The sequence below is a fragment of the Acipenser ruthenus genome, chromosome 1 (genome assembly GCF_902713425.1).
Source record: "Acipenser ruthenus chromosome 1, fAciRut3.2 maternal haplotype, whole genome shotgun sequence".
NCBI lineage: Eukaryota > Metazoa > Chordata > Actinopteri > Acipenseriformes > Acipenseridae > Acipenser > Acipenser ruthenus.
The window spans coordinates 40,142,352-40,169,554 of record NC_081189.1 but is presented as its reverse complement, the minus strand read 5'-3'; the positions used below and the strand labels follow the sequence as shown (position 1 = coordinate 40,169,554).

The following is a 27,203-nucleotide window of genomic DNA, read 5'->3' as shown; positions in this document are numbered from 1 at the left end:
ATCCTCCCCCTACATGACTGGAGAAGGAGGTTGGCCACCTGCTTCCTGATGATTAACTAACAGCTGAATAGCATTAGACTTCCTTAAGTGACACTCAATTAGTACTAAAAAAAAACATAGATATACTAAAGAAAAATATTTATTCTGTTTCTTTCAGTATTTCTAAATGTAGCACTATTGAGTGTTTAATAGTTATGGTTAATAATAAACTTCGTAAAATGCTTCAACAAAAAGCTATTATCAACAAACACAAGGAGTCCTTGTTGGCAGAACAGATGCCGCAGCTTGGATAGCAACATATGTGTACATTAGCAAAGAAAAAAAAGAAATAATCACAAACGAGTCAATCTGACTTGGATTAGCTTTGATTAAATTAGAAGGAATTTGATTTCCTGTGGATTTTGAAGTTTATCAGAATGGACTCTTTTTTCCATCCTTAAATAACCTCAGCAATCACCCATTACTTTGTAATCTTCAATGTACAGTGGCTTATACAATAGGAGTGCATCACTAGTACACCGCTTAAATTCAGGCACATTACCAATCCAGTTAGGATTATTACCTAATGTAATTTATATAGATTTTCATTCCATGGCACCATTTGAAATTATATCGTTTTATAAAAAATATATATATATATATTAAAAAAAGCCTGCATGTCAGGTTTGAGGTTCACAATTTGCGCAAGTGGAATTCAGTATAAGAGAAGAGCACTGTGCATTGTTCAGAATGGAAACTCAAGTTCACTTGATGGGGACATTCAAGTATCACATCAAGTTTTCACCAATCTCAGACACCCCCTTCCCCCGCCTCTCATCATCCCGCATCATCAAAACTTAACCACCAGCCCGCTTTGAGTCTGCTAACAATACGTTAACTTTTTTCATTTCTGATGTCAAAATGTAGCATTTCCTTGTCATCAGAGCATTGACCACCAAGATATGTAATACAGTAAGTAAGCCTCAAATGTTATATACTCTGAAAAAGGAAAAAGATTATCTTTTGTCATTAGAACAAAGAAGGTATAAAGTTAGTAAAGTGGCTCACCCAGTAAAAGGCCAGCTATTTTTAATGCATGTGAGCTCCTGCCAGGTTGCAGATTGTGCCTGGGCATCCACAAGGAGCCCTGCATTGCTCTCCTGCTGGGTTATTGGTCATGTCAAAATTTCATTGAACCACCCCCACCCCCCTTCCCTTCCCATCATCCGCCGTCATCATTGTAAGAACCTCCCCTCCTCTATTGGTAATGTATTACTTGAACGTTAGCTAGCATGATTGCTAGAGGGATTCTGATGTGAATATGGTCAGAACACATGAGAGATGGGGCTGGGTGGGGGTGCTTGTGTATCACTTTGAATGCAGTTTCTGTCATGTGACTGCACTCACTTTGGGAAACATTTTGAAGATTGCAGGGCTGATGTGCAGGATCCCGCTGGTGTCCACCTCATATCGGAGCTTTGTTCCAAAGGGAGTGTTTCTCTGGGTGGTAAACATGAATGCCGGGGCATTGCAACATCGAGACAGAGAAGCTCTGAGGGAAACACACAATACAAACATGATTCAACAAGATAAATGCATACCTTTTTGAGTTTACTAGTTTTTCGTATTTATACGTTATAGAGATACAGCATCTGTCATACTGAAGTTTTTAAGAAATGTTCAGTTTTATATTAAAAAAATTTAAAAAATCAAGTGGAAATGTAACAATATCCTAGAAGAAAACACACCTAAACTTTATGAAACATTAATGAAAAGTGATCATATTATATACAAATATAATATCATTTCTGAGAAAGTATAATAAGTCATGCAATAGAGGGTTAAATATTAAAAAATAAACCACCAGTAAATACATTTCAGTTAAACAGTGTAGAATACTGCAATCATTTTTTTTTTTCACTTCCAACGCCTCATACCCCATGACACATACTGTATTGTATTAAATGCTGGATAACATGATAATGCCATTTAAGCTACCTCTTGAACAATTTTATTTAAAAACTATTTTTACAACATTATAAAATGATGTATAGAAGGGCAGTGTAATAACAGGGCAAGCATGGCCCCTTTTGCTGAATGTGCACAAAACGGGTCACTGTTTTAAATGAAGCATGAGGCACTTAGTGTTACGATGCGGTAAATCACAGAATGCTATGTGGACGTGTCACAAAGACGGCCAGAGTGGGTGGCGTCAGACCAGAAAGGAATACACAGAGACGGTGGGTGTGATGATGAGCCGTGCAATGGCTGCACTCGGCGTTTAATAACAAAATAAAAGGTTTAAACAACGGAATACAAAACAGGACACGGCACTTGACGCCAAAATAAACAGACAGACAAAACGACTGACACTTAACAAACGGTGCATGGAGACAAACAAACACGGTGAGTACAAACACTTATATTTACGATCTTTACTTTTAATTACTCCTCTCTCTCTCTCACCCGTTCTCCTCTTCCGAACACCCAACCCCGAGTGACTAAAAATGAGCCTATTTATACTGTTGTGCTGGGATTCAATTACTAATTAATTATTCACTTGAATCCCAGCACGTGAATTAATTCTGTGCAACCCTGTGCTCACATATTACATTTAACCAGCACGTGAAGTGATTTGTGCTCTCCTCGTGCCTAAATACAAATCTACACTTTAAATACACGTGAAACACAGACCCGTTTATATCCCGTGTACCAATCTATACACCAACATTAACATACGCACCAACATACAACACAGAACACACAAATGCACACAGGGGAGGGGCACTTTGCCACAGGACCACATACATGTCCTGTAGCCATATCAGTTTACAGAACATATAGAGTATAGATCATAAAGGCACAATTCACAATTGGTGAAGGCAAGCTTTCTACTCTGACTTACTTGAAGGCATTAGCCTCTGCCTTATTCATCTGCCACTTACAGGCCTGCAGACTCTTCCATCTGTCAAACAGTTCGGAATTCTTCACCCTGATTAGCACAGAATGACAAAAACAAAGATCAGATCTGATAACACTGCCTTCATCAAGCAGTGGCATGTTAGTCTAAGAAACTAAGTCAAGGAGACATAGCTAAGAAGTAGCGTAGTTGCAATGTTAATTCTTGTGCAGGTCTTAGCTGAAGTGCTTATTTATCATTTTGAATGTCAGTGTTTTGGATGAGAGAGGAATATTATAAATCAGAAAACTCTGTGAATTACTCCCGTTACATCCTTTCACAAAATACAAGATGGGATTGCTACCTGAATGTCTATCTTGGTGATATTTGTTGTCACTATGTAACTTTAATGGTAAGAACAATCTTACTAATTCACATGAAATAACTTTCTGTATTTTGTCATAACATGTAATTTATTATAACTTACATATTTAATACCCTATAGTGTGTTTTTTGTGATTCTATTGTTGCTTCTAAGTTATTTACTAGGCTTAAGCCAATGCCCTTCTTCAACCAGGCAATTTCTGAAGAAATAAAAATACAAAAATCTGCATTTTTATAAAAGCTGAACCTGTGAGTTGGGGAGGTTTTGAAATGACCACTATGGGTGTGCAACTATACATTTTACAAGCTCTTTCTTTGTTGATGATATTAATGATCCAGTATCACAGTTTAATCTTCATAGTATTGTGCATGCATTCTTTTTCAATTATAAACTATTATTTTACCTGCAGATGTTTTAGTGCTGTGTTTTGCTGTTCACTCGTTTCCCCGTTACGGAGAGACCCGCCTCCTTGTTGGGTTACCTGAGCGAATCATTCATGCAATTTCAATTTAAATCCTGAAAATAAAATTGCAGCCAACAAAGTGCTACTTAAAAATAACACGACCTGTTCTTAAAATCATGTTTGTGACAAACATTTGAAAATTATTTAAGACATGCATTTTAAAGGCCTCTGGTCCTGACCACATCAAGAATAAAAGGACAAATATGGGCAAAATAAAATAAATCTAAAAGATAATGTCTAGTCTACACATACGCTTGTGTAGCAGTAATATTAAAAATAACAATACACATTTATAACAAAAGAAAAAAATGAAATGCTGTTATTTCATTTCCCGCTGCCAAGTGACAGTTCGTGAATGACCAGGCTTCTGGTTAGGATAAGGGCACAAGATGACACCCGAACACTGGTTTTAACCTTAATTCATTGTATACAATTACCTTTGCAGTAGGCATTTTATGAAAATGTAAAAATTACGTTTTAATGGTGTCTAAAATACAAAAATGAAACATGTCGTAAACTGATAGTTCATTCATCACAGGTGACACTGCGTGACACCAGGGAGACTGTATCCTAGCAACTTGAGCAACTACTCCACTGTGATACTACCTGACCGGAAAGAATGAAGATGCTAATTCCAGGAATTATTATTATTATTATTATTATTTATTTCTTAGCAGATGCCCTTATCCAGGGCAAATTACAATTGTTACAAGTTATCATATTATTTTTACATACGATTACCCATTTATACAGTTGAGTTTTTACTGTAGCAATCTAGGTAAAGTACCTTGCTAAAGGGTACAGCAGCAGTGTCCTCACCTGGGATTGAACCAATGACTCTCCGGTCAAGAGTCCAGAGCCCTAACCGCTACTCCACACTGCTGCCCTCTACTCCACACTGCTGCCCTGGAATGCAGTCAATGATCCAGGAAGATAGGAAATAGCACAGCAAGGTCCAAAACATCTTACAGGCATTGTTATAACTTATATTGCATTGTGATACTGTCTATTTAAGTAAATACTCTTGGATTTGTTAAATAGCATATATGTATGACACATATACAGGAATAGTATATAGGAACTTGTCACAGGATGGCTTGAGCGGTGACAACAGACCTGGAAGAACACACAGTACTGAGGGTGAGATGTGAATGCTTGTGCTGGTTTATTAAACAGAAAATAAAAGGTGGAAGAGACAAAACATTCAAAATAATGGGCACAATGGCCAAACAGACAGACAAACAAACAAACGGTGGACGAACACTACACAAACAAACAGCACGATAGAAATTGTTAATTCTTTTATTATAATTATTTCTCCGCTCTCTCTCCCGTTCCTTCTCCCTGAACACACAACCCCGAGTGAGTGAATTGCGCAACTATTTATACAGCTGTGCTGGAATTCAATTACTAATTAATTATTCACTTGAATCCCAGCACCTGAACTAATTTGTGCAATCCCCGTGCTCACACATTTTATCTGCATGTGAAGTGATTGTGCAATCCCTGTGCCTAAATACAACTATATATTTTAACAACACTCGTGCTAAATATCCCACATTATATCCTGTGCACCAATACATATACACCAACATTAACACACCACACGCAACATATAACACAAAATACACACAGGGTTGGGGCACACTGCCACAGAACCATACACACCAAAGTGCATGTCTCTATCTATTACAGGATATGCCTACTATTAACATTACTCTGGGACCTTATTGAAGCAGAACTTACATTGAGAGGACCTTCACGTCCATGATTTCCTGCCTTAGCTCCTTGCATGTTGTGGAGTTATACTCATAAGGACCATCATAAAATTCGAAGTACCTGCAAAACAGAAAGAGATTACATAACATTGTGAATTTCATCCTACATCATTAGTGTACTGTAGTAACAAGCATCCTAAACCAATGCAAATGCATCAGAGTCAGCATGTTTTTACATTTAAATTGAAAGAATGCTTGACAAGTGTAGGTGTGTGCTTTAGATGCCTTGCTGAATACCAAATGAATATTCAGTACTCATATATGCAGTCCATGGTTGGAGGGTAGGATGATAAAGCATTTGGATAAAGGGGAGTTAATCCCACCAAAATATTGAGGGGGGACTCTACCACTTCAGATGAGACAGTAACATTTTCAGTAGTGAAATGTTAGGATTACATAGTGGAATTATATGACTTTCAATAATAAGACCACTACATTTCAGCATCCACAGTTACTGTGACAGCAACATAGCACAACGATCACATACAAAGTACAGTAGCCCACATACACAACATGCATTTTAATACACAGATATGTTCTGCCACAAATAATGGTAAGCTAAATACGAAGAAATCCAATTTCCGTAGGCAGAAAAATCCTTCAGCTGTGGTGGAAAAACAAATTCAGTTTAATGACCATATTGGATTTAGATTTATACAGTGGTAGCTCTGGGCAGCTGCTAGCATACTTCACTGAAATGCATATTCTCCCTGTCTTGTAAGATGCTGCTTCTTGTAACTTGAGCTCAGCAATGAAAAGGCTCATTCACTCCATGGATTATCTTTACATTTGTATCCTTTTAGCAACCGTTTTCTATGATGTAATTCTTATGATTGGCTAGAATACATTGCATAGTTTCTTTTTTTTTTGGCCTGTAGAAGTTATAAAACCACCTGACTAACTGCTGTATTTCAATTATCTAAATGATGGTGTATCAAATTAATGCAGTGTCAATATCCAATATCACCTGAAGGTCATGTAATTGTCAACACTGATGTTTCTTATCACCACCACAGAAGTGTTATCATCAACTTTTCCGACTCGAGGCCTATATATTATACTTTAAAAAATAACATACATACATCTTTCATGGTAGACTGCGGAAAAAAGGAATAGTTTCCATGGCAAACCTGTGGCAACCTACCAAAACACAACCCCCACTTCTGTTCTATAGGCCGTTAGTTAAAGGATTAAATAGACAAAGCTATTCAGCTCTGATGGCACACACTATAAAAACAACAGAAGTAGTAGCTATTTTCATAGTTTCTATCATCATCACAGATTAATATGCTTCCTGTTATTCAACACTACTGATTATAAATAACTCTGCACTGCTGCACTGGTCAAACATATAACATTTCAAGAGCATCTAATGGTGTGCTACTGCCTTCTTGCCAACACAAGCTTTACTAACTGTAGATACCAGTAACTGACGGCCACTAAAGTTCATTTTGATTAATGACTTCCTCAGTTAAAAGATACCAAGTATAGGTCACATATCTGAGTAGTATTTTTATATAAATACATTTCAGTCATGGAACACCATACTGTGATGGTGATAATAAACACCATTGAGTGGTGTGAATAACATAGCCTGACACTGATATTGGTTATTGAGACTGCAGTACAAAGTTTGTATTTATTTATTCGAATTACAATTAGACTGCAGTGGACACATATTATGCCATGTTTCTATCTGCACCATGAAACCATTCAGTCTCATCTCAATATACAAACTGGGGCTGGCGACAGTTGCCTCTGCAGTCTGCAATCCAATCCACAACGGGACTGTACAGAAAGGCCTCCAAGGTTTTTTTAAATTTCTAATTTATAAATTCATTAACCTAACTCCCACATTTCCCTTATTATATAATTAATTCTCACCAGCCCTACATGTTTTTTTTACCGTCTCTTGCGTTCTCCAAATTAGACACTCATTTGATATATTCCTCCATCAGTGCGAGAGATTCATATTTTTTTTCGGCTGTGAGAAATTTAAAACCCACCTCATTAGAGGCTCATTAGGTAACTTCCACAAATGTGGAGAGTGCAGTCATAAACAACATATTATTTTCAGTCAATGTTCACATTAACAGATCTACTGATATACTGGTTTGTATTTGTATTTCACTTAGGATGAAGAAGCCCAATTGCCTATTTTCCATGAAGGCAATACTGTAGTTTAGCAACCGAGGACTAGTGAATTGATCTGTTAGGGCATCCTTCAGGACATCTACTGTTACAGATTTTCAAAACTATAGACCTGGTAATCCTTCTGCTATTTGATCTTTGCTATAGGTCAAAATATCAGCTTAAGTGGAACCATTTTGGGAGGCTGGAGTTCAGGCTCCTCCTATATGTCATCCCGCTAAAATACCTGTCCATTACCCTTTAATTACCTGTCAATCACCCTATTTAAACTGTAGCCAGCTTCCTAATTCTTGTCTTGCTTTTCAGTTTGCAGTTACCGCACAGACTTACAGTCCCAATCTTAAAACAAAGCTTTCTATCTTTTCAAGTGGCTTAAAATGACTACTCACCCTAGGCAATTTTCATTTTCATCTGACTTAGATGAAGAATTTTTCTCTCCTTCTGGCTGTCTTCCTTCAACAAATAATCCAAAACAGCCTTTCAAAGAATCCACCCGTCCTGCTTCTCCTCCATCTGACAATGCTGTGCTTCAACCTCCGCTTATCCAGCTGTGCCCGCTGCCATTCCTCTTTGTCGCTCTAAATGCATCAAACAGGGTGATTCTCCAGCTCAACTTTTTTACAAGGACTGGCCCATCGACAAACTTGTGAAAGCTCTTTTCAAAAAAGGATTGCCGGTTACAATAAAGCCTGGACAACAAAGTCATCAGGCTTGTTAACAACATGGCCCGGCGCAAATATAACCTTGTATCCCTGTTACACCCGACCATTACTTCTAGAAGAATAAGTAATCAGCTTCGGCAGTGACTGTTGAAATGTAGGCTATTATATTTGTGCTTAAAATACTGTGGAATTCATCTGCTGTTAACTTATCTATTTGCAAGTGAATTGGAGAAATTTGAACTTGTGTGTACTGCAATACAGTTTATAGACGAAGTGCAGTAGATTTGTGAAGCAAAAACCGCATCGATTAAAATAAAAAAAAAAGAAGACTATGGTAACGTTATAAAATATGTGAAATGTGTCTTTTTTATGACAAAAAATGCTAAAATAATTCAGTATGTGTTAAGCACCAACTGTCTTTTGGCCATTTCGCCAGTAGGCCTATAACGGCATGATAAAAAAGAAAAAAAAAAATATTATGTAATACAGTTCACAAGCATTCACGGTTTTGGTAAGTAGCATTTTCAAAACCATATCATTATGTGCAGTATTAAAATATAGCAAAAGAAAATTCTGAAATGTCAGACAATGCATTTTACTTAGTACCACTTCCCCATCTATTGCAAACTTTTATCATCTAATCAACGTTTAATCTCTAACACCAGACTGCTGTGCTGTAACAGAGTGTTCAGTGCACACATGGCTAATTTACATATTAAATATGTATGTTAAATAGACCCTGTTGTTTAAATGTCATATAAACAGTTGGGCGGTGTAACAGGGGAGATCTGGACTGACTATTTGGCACATCCGTATTACTGCAGGTAGAGGGCAGCAGTCTCGTGGCATCCGCCTGTCGGTCATGGCGATGACACGGAGAGGTGGGGAAGAGGGTGTGTGTGCTTTCCCTCTCTCTGAGTGGCTGAGGGGCGGGCCTTGGGGGACTGCTCGGCCCATAAGATCTGGTTTGGTTGGGCGCTCGGATGGCGGTGTTTGGGGAATACCCAGTGACACTGACGAAAGATGGCAGTTTTAAAAACAAAACGAGGCAAACCTGGCTGAGGAAAACAGCCGGCCTTAAAATAATTTAAAGAGAAAAGAAATAACAGAAATCACCACGTTCCCGAGGGGATGTGCTTAGTTGTACGGGGAACTCTGGCCATCCCAGTGTATAGGGTAACTGAGCGTAGGACGGAGGCTCGTTCTGAACGGCTTAGCGGCAGTGGGGGCACTGCGTAAGCAGCACTTTTGTTTGTAGTTTTATTACTGTGTTTTATTTTCCCCTTTTCTTTCGACTTTGGTTTTCATTTTTATTTACGAGCACTTGTTGTGCCTTTGCCTATGTACCTGTATTGGTAAACACCGTGGTTCTGGTTACTGTTGTCAGTATCCAGTCCACTGACAACTGCGCCATCTACTGTACCAAATAAATCAGTGCGCCTGAGCGGCGTTACAATTAAAGTACTGTCTCCTTGTGTCAGTGAATTGCCCACCACCCTTCCACAGGCGGTTACTGCAGTCTGTCTTTGGGATAAAAAAAAATGTATATACATATTTTAAAAAACTAAAAGCCAAGTCTTTAACTCATTTTATTTCCTCTGTGTGTTTGTGCCTGCAAGTCGATTATATATATATATATATATATATATATATATATATATATATATATATATATATATATATATATATATATATATTTTTTTTAAAAAAAAGACTTGAATCAATAAAACACAACCTTCCAGAGAATACAATTTTATTTTGCATGGATGTAAAATCCTTGTACCCAAGTGTCCCTCGTAAAGAAACTTTAGAATCTTGTCAAAAAGCACTAGATAATAGACTAGATAAATCAATACCTACAGCAGAGGTACTGAACATGATCAACATAGTTTTAGAAAACAGTTATTTTACATTTGTTGATAAGAATTACAAACAAAACGATGGTGCCGCAATAGGATCTAAATTAGGAAAGCATTTTGCCAGTACATACATGGGGAAATGGGAAGAACAATTACTTAGAAAATCAGAAATCAGAAAGAGAACCTTTAGAATACATTCGGTTTGTAGATGATATTTTTGGGGTTTGGACACATGGAGAAGAATCTCTTTTCCAGTTTCATAAAATGGCAAATGAAATATACAGTAATATTAAGGTGGACCTTCGATGGACAAGGAAAGAAATAGAATTTTTAGATACCATAGTAAAACTTGAAGGTTCAATTGAGACTGACCTCTTCTGTAAACCTACTGACATGCACCAGTATTTGCACATCCGATACACACTAAAAGGGCAATCCCAAAGGGTCTAGGAATAAGAATACGAAGAATATGCTCAAAAGAAAGTGACTATGTAAAACAAAGAAATGTATTAAAAACAAATCTTAAAAAAAGAAAGAATTATAGAGACAGAGTTAAGAAAAGTGGATAAACTAAAAAGAGATGATCTACTAGATTATAAAAATAGAGATAAAAAGGTCAAAAGAGTCCCATTAATAATGACTTACTCTAAACTTTTGCCCAATATTTCTAAAATAGTTTGGAAACACTTGCGGATTCTACATAATTCAGAAAAATTAAAAAAAGTATTTCTTAAGGCCCCAGTTGTAGCATTAAAAAGAGAAGCTAATTTAGGTGATATTTTAGTTCACAGTAAACATAAAAGAATAATTGACAAAATAGGTTCTACGAACATATGCACTAGTAGATGTAAAGTGTGTAAATACATAGACAAACGTAAAAATATAATTAAACATAAGAACACCACATATCCACTAAAAACTAATACCTACTGTAAAAATAGCAATGTTGTTTATGGAATAGCCTGTGAAAAATGTGATGAAATCAAATATGTTGGAGAGACTGGAACTATTTTATATAAAAGAATTCAGAACCACCTTTCATTAATTAGAAATAAAAAAATGAATGAACCAATAGTACAGCACTTCACCAGTCAGGGACATGACATAAATGATGTAAAGTTTGTAGTATTAGAACAGCTCAAATCAGACAATGCGACATATAGAAGAATAAAAGAAAGTAAATGGATAAATAGACTGAACACGATTATGCCAGCGGGACTCAACAGAAAAGAATGAACTAATTAACTTCAATAAATATATAACATTTAAATAAATAAACAAAATTCATTCAAAAGTTGTGCATGCTGATGTGCCGGGGAGGCCAAATCTAGACTGATCCTCAAAGCCAGCATTGCATGATATAATAAAAATATAAGTTTATATAAAGTAGTGTTAATTAGAATTAATACAGATTCAAAGATAGAAGTAAAAATGATGTCACAATATATAGAACACCATTACATCATGTAAGAATAAATCATGAATTTGAATGTAAACAATAACAAGTAGTTGTCATGCCGTCAAAAACCTATAAATACCTCCAATGTTTGGATTCAAACACAGGCTCCCTTGAGAAAGATATGTACAACATATCGAAACGTTGGGCAGCTGGCTCTTTGAGCTAATATATATATATATATATATATATATATATATATATATATATATATATATATATATATATATTTTTTTTTTTCTTTCAATGACCCCAATTAAAGTTTATTGTAACTTAAGTACTATTGGTTCATTTCAAAATATAGAATGTATGGCCAATCAGAAACCGAAGTATTGCCATGTGGTATAATTTGACAAGCCGTTACGTCTGGTGTGAGCTTTTTTAGTTTTCAATCCAGTGAACAAATATAGATTGTTGGCTCAATACTAGTACATTACTAGCAAAGGGCGATCAAGACGAAATACCGTCAGAGATTAAAAACGCCAAAAATGTCTTGCGACTGAAGCTCTCTCCAATTTCCCTGCCATCATCAGTGATTTGTGTGGTAACAAGCAGGGACATCCATCTCACTAATACTAGGTAAGTGTTTTATTATTGTTTTTTTTAATTAGCATCATTACTGTACGTTTTAGTCACCAAGAATTAAAAAAATGCCAATATGTCTTCGTAATGAGGTCAGCTGTAGAGAGACGTTGATAGTGAACTTTTCTTTGCCGCCTTTTCTGTAATTTTATTATCACTAAAAATACATGATTGCCACTTGCTATCAAGGAATAGTCCTATGTCATTTCTGAGTGACTGAGTTTAGCATGGAGGCTTTGTTGATTTTAATTAATTAGTAGTTACAATAAAATTATGTTGATGTTTCCAACAACTAGAAACCTGTTTGAGGGACTATTTTTTATCCAAAAGTAAATATAATATATATTCCATTATAATACTGTAACTTTTATAATTGTATCCATCACACACTCCAAGGCTTGTGCGTTTTGTTGTATCATGTTATTGTACAAACCTTTTTTTCTGTTTTAATTTCATTATGACTGTATCTCAGATGGGGGTATGCGGAGGACTACTTTGTTGGAAAGGGGTATGCAGCTTAAAAAGATTGAAAACCCCTGTTCTAATGTGATTTGGTACAATGAATATCCTCTGCTCAGTGATCACTGTGACACATTTCCCAATATTTTCCCCAAAAGTGACAGTGAGTAGTGTGGACACACCTTGGTTGTATCTACAGCTTTACAGTTTTATTTGTTGTTCTTCAGAAACAAAAGGTCAGTAAACTCTGCTGGCATATTTAAAAACAAACAAAAATAAGAAATGGTGGTTGGTTCTGAATTATCAAACATATTGACCCCCTCACCGAAGAAAATGTCCCCCTAAAATTTAGAGTGGTGGCCACATTGACCCTCAGTCTGTAAGTCCTGGAGCAAACACTGGGACTTATATGTCAAGGCAGGTACAAATATGTTAATGTTCTATTTTTTTATATGGTCAAATGCAGATTATTAAGGTACAGTCCAGTTTTAGACAATTTTAAGTACCCTTTAATTACTTACATACTTGTATTATTTACAAATAGTATACACATTAATAATGCATATGTTACAAAAAAATGTCAATTCACTAATTCTAAAAAAAAAAGAAAAGAAATCCATTAAGCTTTCTGAACTAAGATCTATTGCTGCTTGTGTCGGTTTAGCGATATGCACTATGGAATTATCTGTCAGTATTCCTGAATTTAACAATAACAAGTTTTGTTTTAATGTGTAAATTTAGCAAAAGTAGAGAATTGTTATAAGGGTTGATTTTATCAACCTGTACCTTGCTGGGATAAGCCACAGCAGGATTATATTGCAGCATTTTACAGAAGTGGCAAATCTCCTTGGGTTACATCAATCTGAGGGGATTCCTGAGTGCTGTAAAATAATAAAATCCAGGGGTGGTATATCCCAGTGGGGTATTGTGGCAATGTGCCCCGCCCCTGTGTGCATTTGTGTGATATATGTTGTGTGTGGTGTGTTAATGTTGGTGTATTGTAGTTGGTACACGGGATATAATGTGGGTAATGAGCACGAGTGTTTAAAATGTATAATTGTATTTAGGCACGGGATTGCACAAATTAGTTCACGTGCTGGGATTCAAGTGAATAATTAATTAGTAATTGAATCCTGGCACAACAGTATATATAGATGCACGTTTTACTCAGAGAAGGAGAGTAAAATAAGCTAAAAGAATAATTGTTATTTGTTTTGACTCACCGTGTTTGTTTGTTTGTCTGTTAGTCCACTGTTCGTTGAAGTCTGTTTTGTTTGTCTATTTATTTTGGCCGCAAGTGCCGTGTGCTTTTTTTGTTTAAAACCTTTTATTTTGTTTATTATTAAACTGCGCAACAGCGCAATTCACATTTCACCTCGCAGTACTGTGTGTTTCTTCTGGGTCTGACGTCACCACTACAGCCTGCTTGTCACAGATATACATTGAGCAAATCAACTCCTTCAACCAACTTAAATTTGATTTAAAAAATGTTCTTGAAATTATATTTTTTGTTTACGACTGTAAGTCACCCTGGGTAAGGGCGTCTGCTAAGAAATAAATAATAATAATAACAATAATATCAATAACAATAATAATAATAATAATAATAATAATAATAATAATAATAATAATAATAATAATAATAATAATAATAATAATAACTATTATTATTATTATTATTATTATTATTATTATTATTATAGGGCTGGAACAAGAGGCAACTATAAGCTAAGGGATGGTAACTCTTTATTTTAATCATCTGCTATAAATCACAGTCACACATCTATTAATGGGTTACTAATAGAACACGCAATTATTAATAAAACGTTATTGACCTAAGGCATTTTTTAAAAAAAGCATGGGCCAGTTTCACAATGCACTTCTAGTTAACAGTCTGCTGTTCTACAGAAGAAACTGAAAGAAGGTAAATGGTTGAAATATTGTTTTGTAATACAAGTAGAAACAAGATAGCTGGTTCACAGGCAGCATTCTAGTAAGTGATAAAACTAGCCTACATTGTATGTTAATAATTGCTAATATTTGTAGAATGCCTATGATAATATGTGCATAGATGGCTTATTAATGGATGCTAAAGTGTAACAGAAAGAATTGTATTTACAAATCCACTGATTTATCTCCCTTCCTCTCTCTCTGCCTCGCCCTCTTTCTCTTCTACATTGCCATTCAGTTTGAACATGTACCTGCTGTCCCCATCACTGGCAGGCTCCAGTGCTCCATCATCCGTGAAATTAAAGGTCCCGGTCCAATTTTCTGTTTCGTCTCCACTCTGCCAGCTAAACTGTAGCCCACTAATGAGAAAATGAGTCAGTTGGAATTTCATTAATTTACCTTTACTGCCCTTTACGAACTACACACATACACTCTTTCAAATGTGCTATTTGTCTTGCTTTCTTTGTTGAATCTTAATAAGATTATTTGATATGTTAAAGACATTGTGTAACCCAAACTAAATGTAAAAAAAATGTAACCCCTTTGGCATTTGTATCTTGAATTACTATGAAACTTAAAAACATGCTATGTACAGTTTTCATTTTTTCTTATGAGTGCGAAAATTATTATTATTATTATTATTATTATTATTATTATTATTATTATTATTAAAGAATATTTACTTCCTCCTTACTTCTGCAGTCGGAAAATTAAAGAAAAGGAGGCTAAACAGTTGTAAACATTAATGCTTGAAAAACAAGCACCTGGGGTTTGAAACTGGAAAACTTGAAGAAAAAACTAAATAAAATGAGACAACTGTGGCCAATAGTACAATAAATACAGTAAGGACAGGTGTGATTAAATCCACAGAACATATTTATAAGTATGTTTGCAATATATTTCTATAAATGTAACCTGTAAAATTTACACTGTTTTTAACCATGTGCTGCAAAGAAAACTCCTAAATATTTCTCAGTCATAGTAGATAGAGGTAGAGAGATGTTCAAAAAGAGAGAGTGAGGGAATTAATGCAATAAAGTGATTAAGTAATGAAAGCTGCTCCAAAGTGCCCCATTACATCTCATCAACAATTACAATAAAACAAAGCAGCCAAACAATGGAGCTGCCAGGGGAAAAGAAGCATGGTTTTAGACATCTGATAGCATCCCATACACCACTAACACAAGCATTTTAATTTTGCTATATATTACTACTACCATTTATAGCTGTGGGCTTGTAAAATGTGTATTTTTCTTTAACCCCTGAATACTGTTCAATGAAAAGAACCTACCAAACTAGCTTTTAAGTAAGCATTGTATAGGTAAACAAAAAAACAACAAATCCTTTAAAACAAGTGTGATTCTGGAATAAGAGCATTAGAATTGTTGTTTTACTGAGACACAACTTGCTTTTTCTGCGTATTGATCACTGCTGCCTACAAATAGCAAATGGTCAGTTTTATTGTAATGCATGTGTCTGTTGTACAGGTACTGTTTAACATTTACAGGTAACAAATCTCCAATCTCACCTAATTTCCTAAAACTGACAGACATCTCTCTAAACTGCTGTGAATGAATGGATTTTCCTGATGTGTGCTGTCTATCAACTGTTAAAATAAAGCAAGATGGGTCATTTTTGTCTTTTTGTGATTTTTTTTAGCACCTTCAGCATTTTGCTTATTACAAGCAAACCCGGAAAGTCTCGTCATATGTCTAAATTAAATGTGCATTTTAGTGACATACAGTACATGCCCTGCCATGTCTGCAATTGTAACATTAGAGCTATCAGCAAAATGAAACAGCAGTGATCACCAAATCCACTGTATGTACATGTGAAAATGTAAAATATAATAGTGTGACATGTAGACATGCAGATGGACAGACAGGTTCCTTCTTATAGCCCCAAATTATGGTACTATCAATATGCTAAATAAATATGCTAATGAATGGCCAACGTTCACTATAGTGGGCAGGGATTATACATACACAGCCGAGGAAAAAACATTTTTTTAAGTTCCACTACAACAAAAAAGTTGTAGTATGCATATACACACATGGACATAAGTTTTGCATCAACTAGAATTTTAGGATTGAGACATAATTAAAAATATAATATATATATACAGACGTGCTCAAATTTGTTGGTACCCCTCCACAAAAAACGAAGAATGCACAATTTTCTCTGAAATAACTTGAAACTGACAAAAGTAATTGGCATCCACCATTGTTTATTCCATATTTAATAGAAATCAGACTTTGCTTTTGATTTTTTATTCAACATAATATTGTAAATAATAAAACAAATGAAAATGGCATGGGCAAAAATGATGGGACCGCTAACCTAATATTTTGTTGCACAACCTTTAGAGGCAATCACTGCAATCAAACGTTTTCTGTAGCTCTCAATGAACATCTGCACCTGTTAACAGGTAGTTTGGTCCACTCTTCCTGAGCAAACTGCTCCAGCTGTCTCAGGTTTGATGGGTGCCTTCTCCAGACTGCAAGTTTCAGCTCTTTCCATAGATGTTCGATAGGATTCAGATCAGGACTCATAGAAGGCCACTTCAGAATAGTCCAATGTTTTGTTCTTATCCATTCTTGGGTGCTTTTAGCTGTGTGTTTTGGGTCATTATCCTGTTGGAGGACCCATGACCTGCGACTGAGACAGAGCTTTCTGACACTGGGCAGTACGTTTCGCTCCAGAATGCCTTGATAGTCTTGAGATTTCATTGTGCCCTGCACAGATTCAAGGCACCCTGTGCCAGGCGCAGCGAAGCAGCCCCAAAACATAACCGAGCCTCCTCCATGTTTCACTGTAGGTATGGTGTTCTTTTCTTTGAAAGCTTCATTTTTTCGTCTGTGAACATAGAGCTGATGTGACTTGCCAAAAAGCTCCAGTTTTGACTCATCTGTCCAAAGGACATTCTCCCAAAAGGATTGTGGCTTGTCAATATGCATTTTAGCAAATTCCAGTCTGGCTTTTTTATGTTTTTCTTTCAAAAGAACCGTTTTTTTCAATGGAAATAAATCCTATTAGAACGATCACTTTTACAAAATCTACCCAGATAAAACGATCTCGGTAGTGACTGACACTGAACTTTCTCCAGTGTGAATGTGTTATTCTTTCAGTGAAAACAAAGACCTTGGTAGGCTAATTCAAAGATAAGGCTGATTTATAGATAACCTATTGTAGTGTGAATCATGTGTGACGTATACAACCGTTGCCATCTTCACACAAACTGCAACCATGGCAACAGGCGTGAGGAGGTAACAAGACTGAAACAGTGTATGTTGAGAAAAGCACGAAAAATATGAAGCAATCTATGCTGGATATGTTTATCAAGAGAAGGTAATGTAATTACTGTATTCAACACGTAAGTATACTTTTTTAATTTCTTTACTGTTTTCTTTTAAATATACAGTTAAATGTTGATCAATGTGAAGTTGTCTTGAATGAACTACTGTATACTGAAGATGTTCAATTCAATTTGGGCGTTTCTTCATCATTCTGATACAGCAAGTTGCCAAACCCTATTATATTGAACCACCTGATATAACGAACATTTCTCCAGGTCCCAGGGTGGTTCGTTATAATGAAGTAAGACTGTATATGTATGTATGTATGTATGTATGTATGTATGTATGTATGTATGTGTATTGTGAGCGGGTGGGTGCACACAGAGAAAACAGACAGGAGTTTTCCAAAACAAAGCACGTTTTATTTCAGTATTTTATAAGGCTTGCTCTTATACTGCAATGTCCGCTGCGTTATCGAGCAATGTCCATAACGAAAGTAAACAGTTCAAACAAGATTTCAAACAAAACAAAAACCACCAAAACAAAAATGCCGATGTAAACCAACTGGACCAATAACCACGTCCAGTTGGTGAATAGGTTATTCGACCTGGGGTTTGGGTTTTTTCCAGCTTGCTTGGCTTCTTCTACCCTTACTCTGCAGTCCAGTCTTTTATGGATCCCAGCAGCGGGCAGGCCGTTCCTCGTAGCCCCTGTAGAGAACAGGGAATTGGAGACGCAAAGGACCACCACGTTATCCGACACTGGTTCCTGTTATTCTATTCCAGTCTTGTGGTAGATAAGCCCCAGAGGTTCTCAGGCAGGAACACAAAACAAACAACCCACCAGACTGCCGGCACATGCTCCCTTTTACCAGCCAGGCATTTGGCTGTTACAGGCTACAGGTGTGGGCCAATTAAGGCCAATGATAGTCTAACAATAGTCAAGCCATGATTGCCTACCTAACCACACCTGCAGCCTGTTGGCCCGTTAACTCCTTGACGTTATGGCAGGCATGTATGCTGCCCACAGGTCCATCTGATCGTTACTGGCAACCTCTGTCGGCTCATACCAAGCCTGCCATGAACGACTCCTGGTGGTAAACTTGTGAGCTGGCTCACAGTATATATCATCACTCCACATCCACTAGCCCTTTACATCTACTTCTAAAGGAGTAGTGTACTGACTCTTTTGCAAAAAAATGCAACCAATTATACATTGGGGAAACTAAAAGACATTTAGCAGATCATTTTGTGGAACACCTCGACATTTCCAGTAGCCTGACACTTCAACAGCAATAATCACACTACTGATCACCATCTGTGGAATCAGTCAGTGTTTTGGTACAAATTATACTCGGAAGCAAAGAGAACGTGAGCTTCTCTACAAACTTGGAACTTTAGAGCCTCTTGGAATGAACATTCTATTCTGACATCATCTAACATCATCCTCAGAATTTTTGAAAATCAACAGGTTTACTGCACTGTGTTACTTTTTTCTACACAGCTGAAGAAGGGTTTTTGCCCAAAACTTCCTGAAATAAATGATGTTTTAATCATTTCAACTTTGTGTACATTATTTTTAAATATTTTTTCTTCTTGTCAACCTATATATATATATATATATATATATATATATATATATATATATATATATATATATATATATATATAAATCAGCTGTGTAAGATCCAGAAATAAGACCAGTAAGCTTTTATATTTATATGCTGATTAAAAAAAAAAAAAAACACCTAGGTTTTATTAGCTAATTTGTGGGATATAAGTGCATCTGCGATGGTCTGAGCAGATAAATACCCTCTTACTTCTTCTACTCAAGTAAGTCAAGGTCATTGAAATCACAGTTGCAGCTAACCTTTCCCTTGAGGAGATTAGATTTACTGTGGTACTAAAATTAAACAGACTCATGAATAATGCATGTGGGAAACAGGTTAAAGTGCTCTTTCTCTTAATGTCTTTCAAATGCATGTTTCAAGAGCAACCAGGCCTTTTAAGTAATTTCTGAAACAGCACAGATGCTTTCTGTGGTTATGGGCTCAATCCCAGGTGCATGAGATTAGACTCCTCAAGGAGTATTCAGGGGGTAAGATGGTCACCTGTCTAGGTGGATAAATTCTTCTTTGCTTTCAATAAATTGCCATGGGGACCAAAGCCGGGCACTTTGTCACATGATTCATGGCCAAGAGGACACAAGCTTCCCCAATGTAACCCCTTTGACACACTTGAAGCAGACCTTTATAATTCTGCTGTAGATTATATGTTGAATATACTGACAGGCACATCTTCAGGGAGTTACATTGTGCTGTTACATAAGAACACAGGTTTAAAAAATATTATTTGGTTTGTTCACACTTTTTCTATTATAGAACCATGCTGTCTCTAACGAAGTAACAGACATATAAATCACATTTTGAAGCTAACTTTGAAGCAAGACACATTTTCTCAGATGAATACAATGTAAAGGTAAAAAGTATTCTGAGTTAATACTGTTTTAAATCATTACATAATCTGTCATTGCCTTGAACTTTCTTTAGAGTAGAGGCCAAGATGTTTTTGAAAAAGGCTTATTTGTCATTTCTTACTAATGCTATTAAAAAAAATACTTTTGTATTTTTAAATAACATGAACAGTTATAATATGTATAAATTGCTGGATGCACATATACATCTGACATAGATTTAAAAGACCTCAACATCATCACATGATCCATTATACAGATTACACTATGTCATGGAAAGTGGGACATAGCTATTTCCCTCATTCTATGGTATACCTATTATATGTCACACCCCTGTTACCCATTCCCCATTTTATTATAAAAAGTAAAACCTTCCTGAACACTTTTTTTTAATGAGCCTCACAATATACACATGTGTGCAAAATGATTACTGACTGGAGATTATTTTGAGTTATAATGGAAAACTAGTGCCTTTTGATTAATCTACTTGACTATCTGTGGTCTTTTTCACTAGATAGAATATAGCCAAAGAGAAGGAGATGTGATCCCTTTTATTGGACTAACTAAATAATAATGAATCACAAGCTTTCGATTGTGGTTTAAATCTCTCTTTCCTACTTTCACCTGAAGAAGAGACCTTGAGGTCTCGAAAGCTTGTGATTAATTATTATTTAGTTAGTCCAATAAAAGGTATCACATCTCCTCTTTGTCTATCATCGCTGTACTAATACGGCTATCATTTCATCTATCAACGACTAGACAGAATACAAATAGGTCACCAGAATTTAGGGTTGAATATGACATAATAACTAAAGAGAAAATCCATGGGGTCTGTTCACAGTGAGGTTCCATCCTCTACCAGCTGCAGATCACAAGAAAAATATAGCTTAATCAAGCCAATGTGAAACATTTGTATGCAGTGGGATCCAACACTGAATGGATAAAAGGTGTGATGATGGAAATAGAGAACAAATATGTTCAAGGCAGAAGCTTGCAGAGGCTTTTCTTCAACCAGATATAGTATTATTATTTATTTCTTAGCAGACACCCTTATCCAGGGCAACTTACAATTGTTACAAGATATCACATTATTTTTACATACAAGTACCCATTTATACAGTTGGCTTTTTACCACTACTCCACACTGCTGCCCTATATAGTAGCATCTAATGGTGCTGTTCTGGCATCTGAATATGTGGGCTCTGAATGAAGGCTTGTTTCAAACACTGCCAATGTGAAGATATGTAACTATTCTTCCAAATCACAAAAGCTTGTTGGCCACACAACCTTTCAGACAAAATGTACCCACGCTGCAAAATACAACAGTGGAACTGCTGGTCTCTAGCCTCTCACACACCACCCTTTCAGTTATGAAGATCGGTTTCTCCTGTGAAACAAACTAAAAAGGGGTATATTTTAAAAGCATTTACTCCAGTATTTAATTATTTGAAAGGACAAAAAAAAATAATCTAAAAATCGTACAAAACTAGGACACATATGTTTCAAGGTCTCTTCAGCACATTTTGTTTCAAGGTCTCTTAAGCAAAGCTGTTTACTCTAAATCTTCACAAGCACAATTTTTAGATAAACTTGCCCAATGAGGTTACCAAACCAGAAATATGTACAGTCATATTGGGACACATGGGGACCACAACCACAGAACTATATGGAAATCATGTAGCTCCTGCAGTGTCAAAATGAGTCTCTGACTGAAACAGCTACTGATCAGGAGAGCTGATGTCAGTGATTGTTCAGGTAAGATGCAGGGAGGCTTGGGATAATTTGATCAACTTGACCACCCTATAATAAATCACCATGCTCAAAAAAATAAAACAAGCAATTTAGCAAATGGCTTTTCTGAACAGTACAGTCCAATACAAATTTCCAAATAATGTGAAATCATTAGTAAAAAAAAACAAAACAAAACCCTTCAGCACATTGAACACCACAGGGCCTTGATGGCACATTAAACTCATAGTTTGGTTGTATTTACCTTCTTAAGGGCAACAAGCCAGGATATTTGAGTCAAGGTAACTGCACCACCAGTGCAAGTGCAAATATCCCTGTGGTTCTCAACATGGTCTGTGATATTATAAATCCCTGCTACAGTACAAAGACTTAAATCATGCGAATGAAAAACTGGCATGCTGTACAACGAATAAACATCAGTGACATAAATACAAAATATATATAGAAACAACTGTCCTCCCTAGTAGCTCAGTATCTATACAAAGATGCTGTGGCCTCAGTCTAGGAAAAAGCTTGCCAGCCAGGTCAGCCATCAGTACTGCTGATGGTAAACGTGATAACCCAACTTATATATGCTATATTAAAGCCACTTCATGTTATGTGGGTTTCTTTCTTTACAATTTTACCATTCTACAGCAGGCATAAGCTACTTAGTGAATTAGAGATGTTAATTATGCAGTCATGCCTAATGAATACATCCTGTCAGGGGTGCCCAGAAAATAATTTAAAATTGAAACAGAAAGGTCACCATGACAACAAGTCTGTAACCCTGGTACATGCACAAATCTGGTTTATGTGTTTGTTACACGGTCATATTTTCTCAAACCACGCATTGCTAATGTACATTACTTATGTACATCCATGATACTCAATACAAATTGTTATGGTAATCTGTAAATTGAAAATTAGTTTTTCAGCGTGAGAGTTTTATTCACATCTTTTGGTTAACGATGTATTTAAATCTATAATGATTTTAAGTAACTTTTAAAAAAAATCGCAGTAAATACGTATATAAAATACCAGCCTATGATACTGAGCATACATTGTGCAATTAATTTAATTAAACACATGCTTATGAGTATGAAACTGTAAAATATACAGCAATACTGTGCACATGGTAAATTATTCTTTGTAAATATTCCAAAACAATAACATAATGCTGTTCTTGTTAATGATCTTAAATCATTTTGGCAAGTACTTTGCAACTGTTAGTAACTAACCAGAAACTAACTTTTGACAGAAGATACATAGAGTAGTACTGTAACCACCTACCTCTTAATGTACTTCTTCCCGTAGATGATCTGCTGCAACAAGGTTACTAGACCAAACGCACAAATAAAAAAAAAACAGAGAGATCTGTTACCCAGCACATCTCTGCTCGAAGTGTCTGAGTACCCCATTCTTTAGCCTAAGGTTCAGACTTAAAACCAGAAAGTGTCCTTATTGTATTGAAAAGTCGAACGCATTGGATTCAGTCACAGGCACACATGTTTAGCCAAGGTCATCGTCTTAAAGGATTGCACTTTTTAAAACGCGTTTTCTCAGTACAGAATCTGAGCATCTGTAAACTAGCATTGCTGTTTTTTCATGATCATTTTCGTGTTCCAAAGCAGGTACAGAGTGAGGCTGCGAAAAAACTGCCAACCCCTTCCTCAGGACGTCTCCTTGCACCTAAAGGGATTCGGCATGCGAAATCACGGCAATGGTATTACCGTCACACTAGGTGTTGAAAATCTTCTCTGTCATCTCACCCAACATAGACTGTAAAAATTGGCAAATGAGGAGCCTCGGTTACTGCATTACACTTGCAGCGATCTGCCTCAGGAACCTCTCTCTCTCTCTCTCTCTCTCTCTCTCTCTCTCTCTCTCTCTCTCTCTCTCTCAATAATCCAAATAGTAGGCATTTGCTTCTAGACGTGACTGGGATCTGCTATTACATGTATGCATTATCATGTGGGTGCATCACATAAACGCCTTCCTAGAACAGTACAGGGTATGGCTAGTCATTTACACTTCACTGTCATTGTATTTAATATCAGGGTTTTAAACAGTTAGGAGCGATCTAGCTTTTTAGGCTCACAAATGTCCTGTCAAGGTTTGGTCTATATTGTTCATTCGGTCTGTTCCTCTTGCCATCTGTATAAACAAGGTCACAGTTGCATCTCTTCAAGGACAGCTGTTGGCACCTCCTGCATACTGATTTATTGTAGACTCAAGATATGTATGGCAGCGATTTGATTACACAAGCAAATAATCTTAAAGGGATCACCATGGTTTTTTGCTCTTGTATTCAATACTTTTTTTTATTATCGTCTTAAGGTTAATATTAGGGTAGACTAAGCATTATACATGATTAGTCACATCTCCAATCTATTTGAACAATAGAAAATCGTGTTATACTGTATTTCAGAGTTGCTTTTTGAATTTGTAATTAGAATGGGGTGTGAACTAAAATAAAGCATCTTCATACTGTAACAAATTTGGATCTCTGAATGGTTTGAAACATGGAGCTCAGTGGATTGGTGCAAAGTAGTATAGCTGTAAGGTGGAGGATATGTGAAGTATGTGTCATTAATGGTGTCTTAGTTATAGCTGGAGGTTATATGGCCACAAAATGATTAATTTCATTGGACAATAAACATTATGATGTCATCAAATCCTAAAGTGTTTACCAAATGTGCATTACTGGAGGCAGGACTGTTCCCTCAGGCCTGAAGCATTCTCTTGTTACTGTTTATGTTATGAATAAACTTTAGTCTCCAGTACTACCAGTCTAGCATTTGTCATAAGTAGAGAAATGAATCACACATATTAACAGTTATATTTAATAAATACATAAAGATAAATCAAGATGAGATCCATACATATAAATATCGACTTAAAATGGGCTTGTCATTTCATCATGTGCTCCAATATTCAGATTAATTAAATTTAATTGATCTTGAGCTTGCTTGAGACCATTGTTGTTTGATCATGTGTCTGTGTTTCCTGATTTCAGAGAAATCACATGAATCTGACCTTGCATTCTATTTCACCGGGAATATATACTATAACAAAGCAGTTAGCATAACTGGGTAGAAAGGCAGCAGAAAGGAATATCCACTAGAAACTGTCCTGAGGACATCTGGACATCTGATGATTCTAGGGCATTTGCCAAGCACTCCCACCTTTCACTTCCCGAGCTCGGCAACGAAACCAACCCAACCCACCCTGACACTAACCCAACCCCAACCCTAACCTTAAGCAACCCCAGCCCTAAAACCTAACCCTAAACCTAACCCTTAAGAATCATCTGATGCCCTGAAGACAGTTTCTAGTGGATATTCCTTTGTGCTGCGGGTAGAAAGGGACAGCAAGGTGGCAATCAAACCATCTCTTCCCTGTAGTTTCCTTTTGCTACCTGCCAGCGTTTTGAGCTCTACAGTGCACACTTTATTCATGAACTATTGAAGTTGTTTTTTCAACTACATATCTTATTTAATGCACAGGAATTCGTCTTCAGATTGGAAGAATTACGGTCAATTTCACCAGTATTAAAAACAAGTCAAAGTTTGATAGATTACATTTGGAAAATGTACCTTTTTAAGATTTTAAAAGCACCTGCTAAATATGACTTATGTCAGCCCAAAATCATCAGCAAATAACCCAAACTGACCTCTCTCAAAATGCAATACAGTATGTCAGCCTGTGTAACAACGTCAACACAGCAGGTATGGTAATACCAAATTCTTTCTCATTTGTAAAGTTAAACATACAGTATATTGGTGTTAAGAGAACACAAAAGACATAACAAACAATGTTTCTGCCAAAAGGAGAGTGAACACTGCAGAAATAGGCCTTTCAGAAATGTCATTGACAAGGACATTGACCCCTGGAGAGATTTGATGTGCTGAGAAGGAGGCACATTATCTGCCTCCAGCAAGGCAGCAGCAGAAGTGCCATTTATGGATCACATAATTCTATTTAATCTGCACACCCTGCTGGATTTACCAACACCAATTGTATACCTCCACAAGGTAAACCATGGTATTTCCTTTTCTAACTTCATATGGCATCACTAGGGCATTTCAGGGTGGCATTAAAAGACAAGCAAGCCTCAAGGTCAAGGAATGTCTTTATAGCTGCAGCCTGGAGACATCAGACAAGAATCAGTGATACAGGAAACAATAATTGTCTTTCATGCAAGATAACTGTATGTGTGTTGATGTGAAATGTTTCTAACCCCAGACCCCCCACTGAAGGTTGAGAAGTTTTTACTAGAGCAATCTAGGTAAAGTACCTTGCTCAAAGGTACAGCAGCAGTGTCCCCCGCCTGGGATTGAACCAAGAACCCTCCGGTCAAGAGTCCAGAGCCCTAACCACTACTCCACACTGCTACCCTGATACTGATACATGAACTCAAGGCTCCTGATGCAAAGGAGAAAACTGGGTTTGTGTGCATGTATCTCTCGTATAGACTGATACTGACAATGTGATGTTGACTGAAAAGTATATGTGACACAATTTGTGAAGGTTCAAGAGTATTCCAGGAAGTTCTCCAGGCTGTGAATAAGGCAACAGGAGTGCATGTTACAGTACTTGTTTAAAATACAGAAAACCGACTGCCTGGAAAAGGTTCAGTGTCAAACTTGGAGCACTGAGCGAGGTCTTATACGGGTCAGTGCGCTGGCCTTTCTTTTCTACATCTGAAAAATGACATAAGGGGGGTGGGGGAGGGGACTGTCTCCTGTTAAATCTACAGATGACACAAATTTGTGGGGAGTAGGGGTGGAAACAGAAATATACAAAGGGATTTAAATTTGCTAAGGAATTGAGTACACATATGACATATTAAATTTCATGTCAACAACATCTGAGTAACAGAGGACTTCTCTAACAGTATAATGACAATGTGGAAGAGTTTTACAAAGTCTAACAATATATGATTAATGGAACAGTAGAGTACAAGTCAAGGTATGCTTGGAGATGGAGGGAATCATTTAGCAGTTGTTACAAAAGTCAATAGAATTGTGTTTTTTGTTTGTTTGTTTTTTTTGTAAAAAAAATGTGAGCTGTTGTCCAAG

The 27,203-nt window shown here is 36.5% G+C and overlaps 1 protein-coding gene across 2 annotated transcripts in view; it reads right to left on the bottom strand.

Annotated features, from left to right (window-relative positions):
• LOC117420910 (alpha-2,8-sialyltransferase 8E-like) overlaps positions 1-23,963 on the bottom strand; it is a 43,240-nt gene extending 19,277 nt beyond the window's left edge. The window contains exons 1-5 of one of the 2 annotated variants that reach the window (XM_034034659.3): positions 23,413-23,963; positions 14,875-14,982; positions 5,473-5,565; positions 2,885-2,971; positions 1,387-1,531 (exon numbers count right to left, since the gene is read on the bottom strand). In XM_034034659.3, the coding sequence (XP_033890550.1) occupies positions 1,387-1,531; positions 2,885-2,971; positions 5,473-5,565; positions 14,875-14,982; positions 23,413-23,540 (561 nt within the window). In that variant the 5' untranslated portion in view covers positions 23,541-23,963. The remainder of the gene's footprint in view (positions 1-1,386; positions 1,532-2,884; positions 2,972-5,472; positions 5,566-14,874; positions 14,983-23,412) is intronic. The other variant, XM_034034658.3, reaches the window with a different exon arrangement.
• Positions 23,964-27,203: the final 3,240 nt, after the last annotated feature.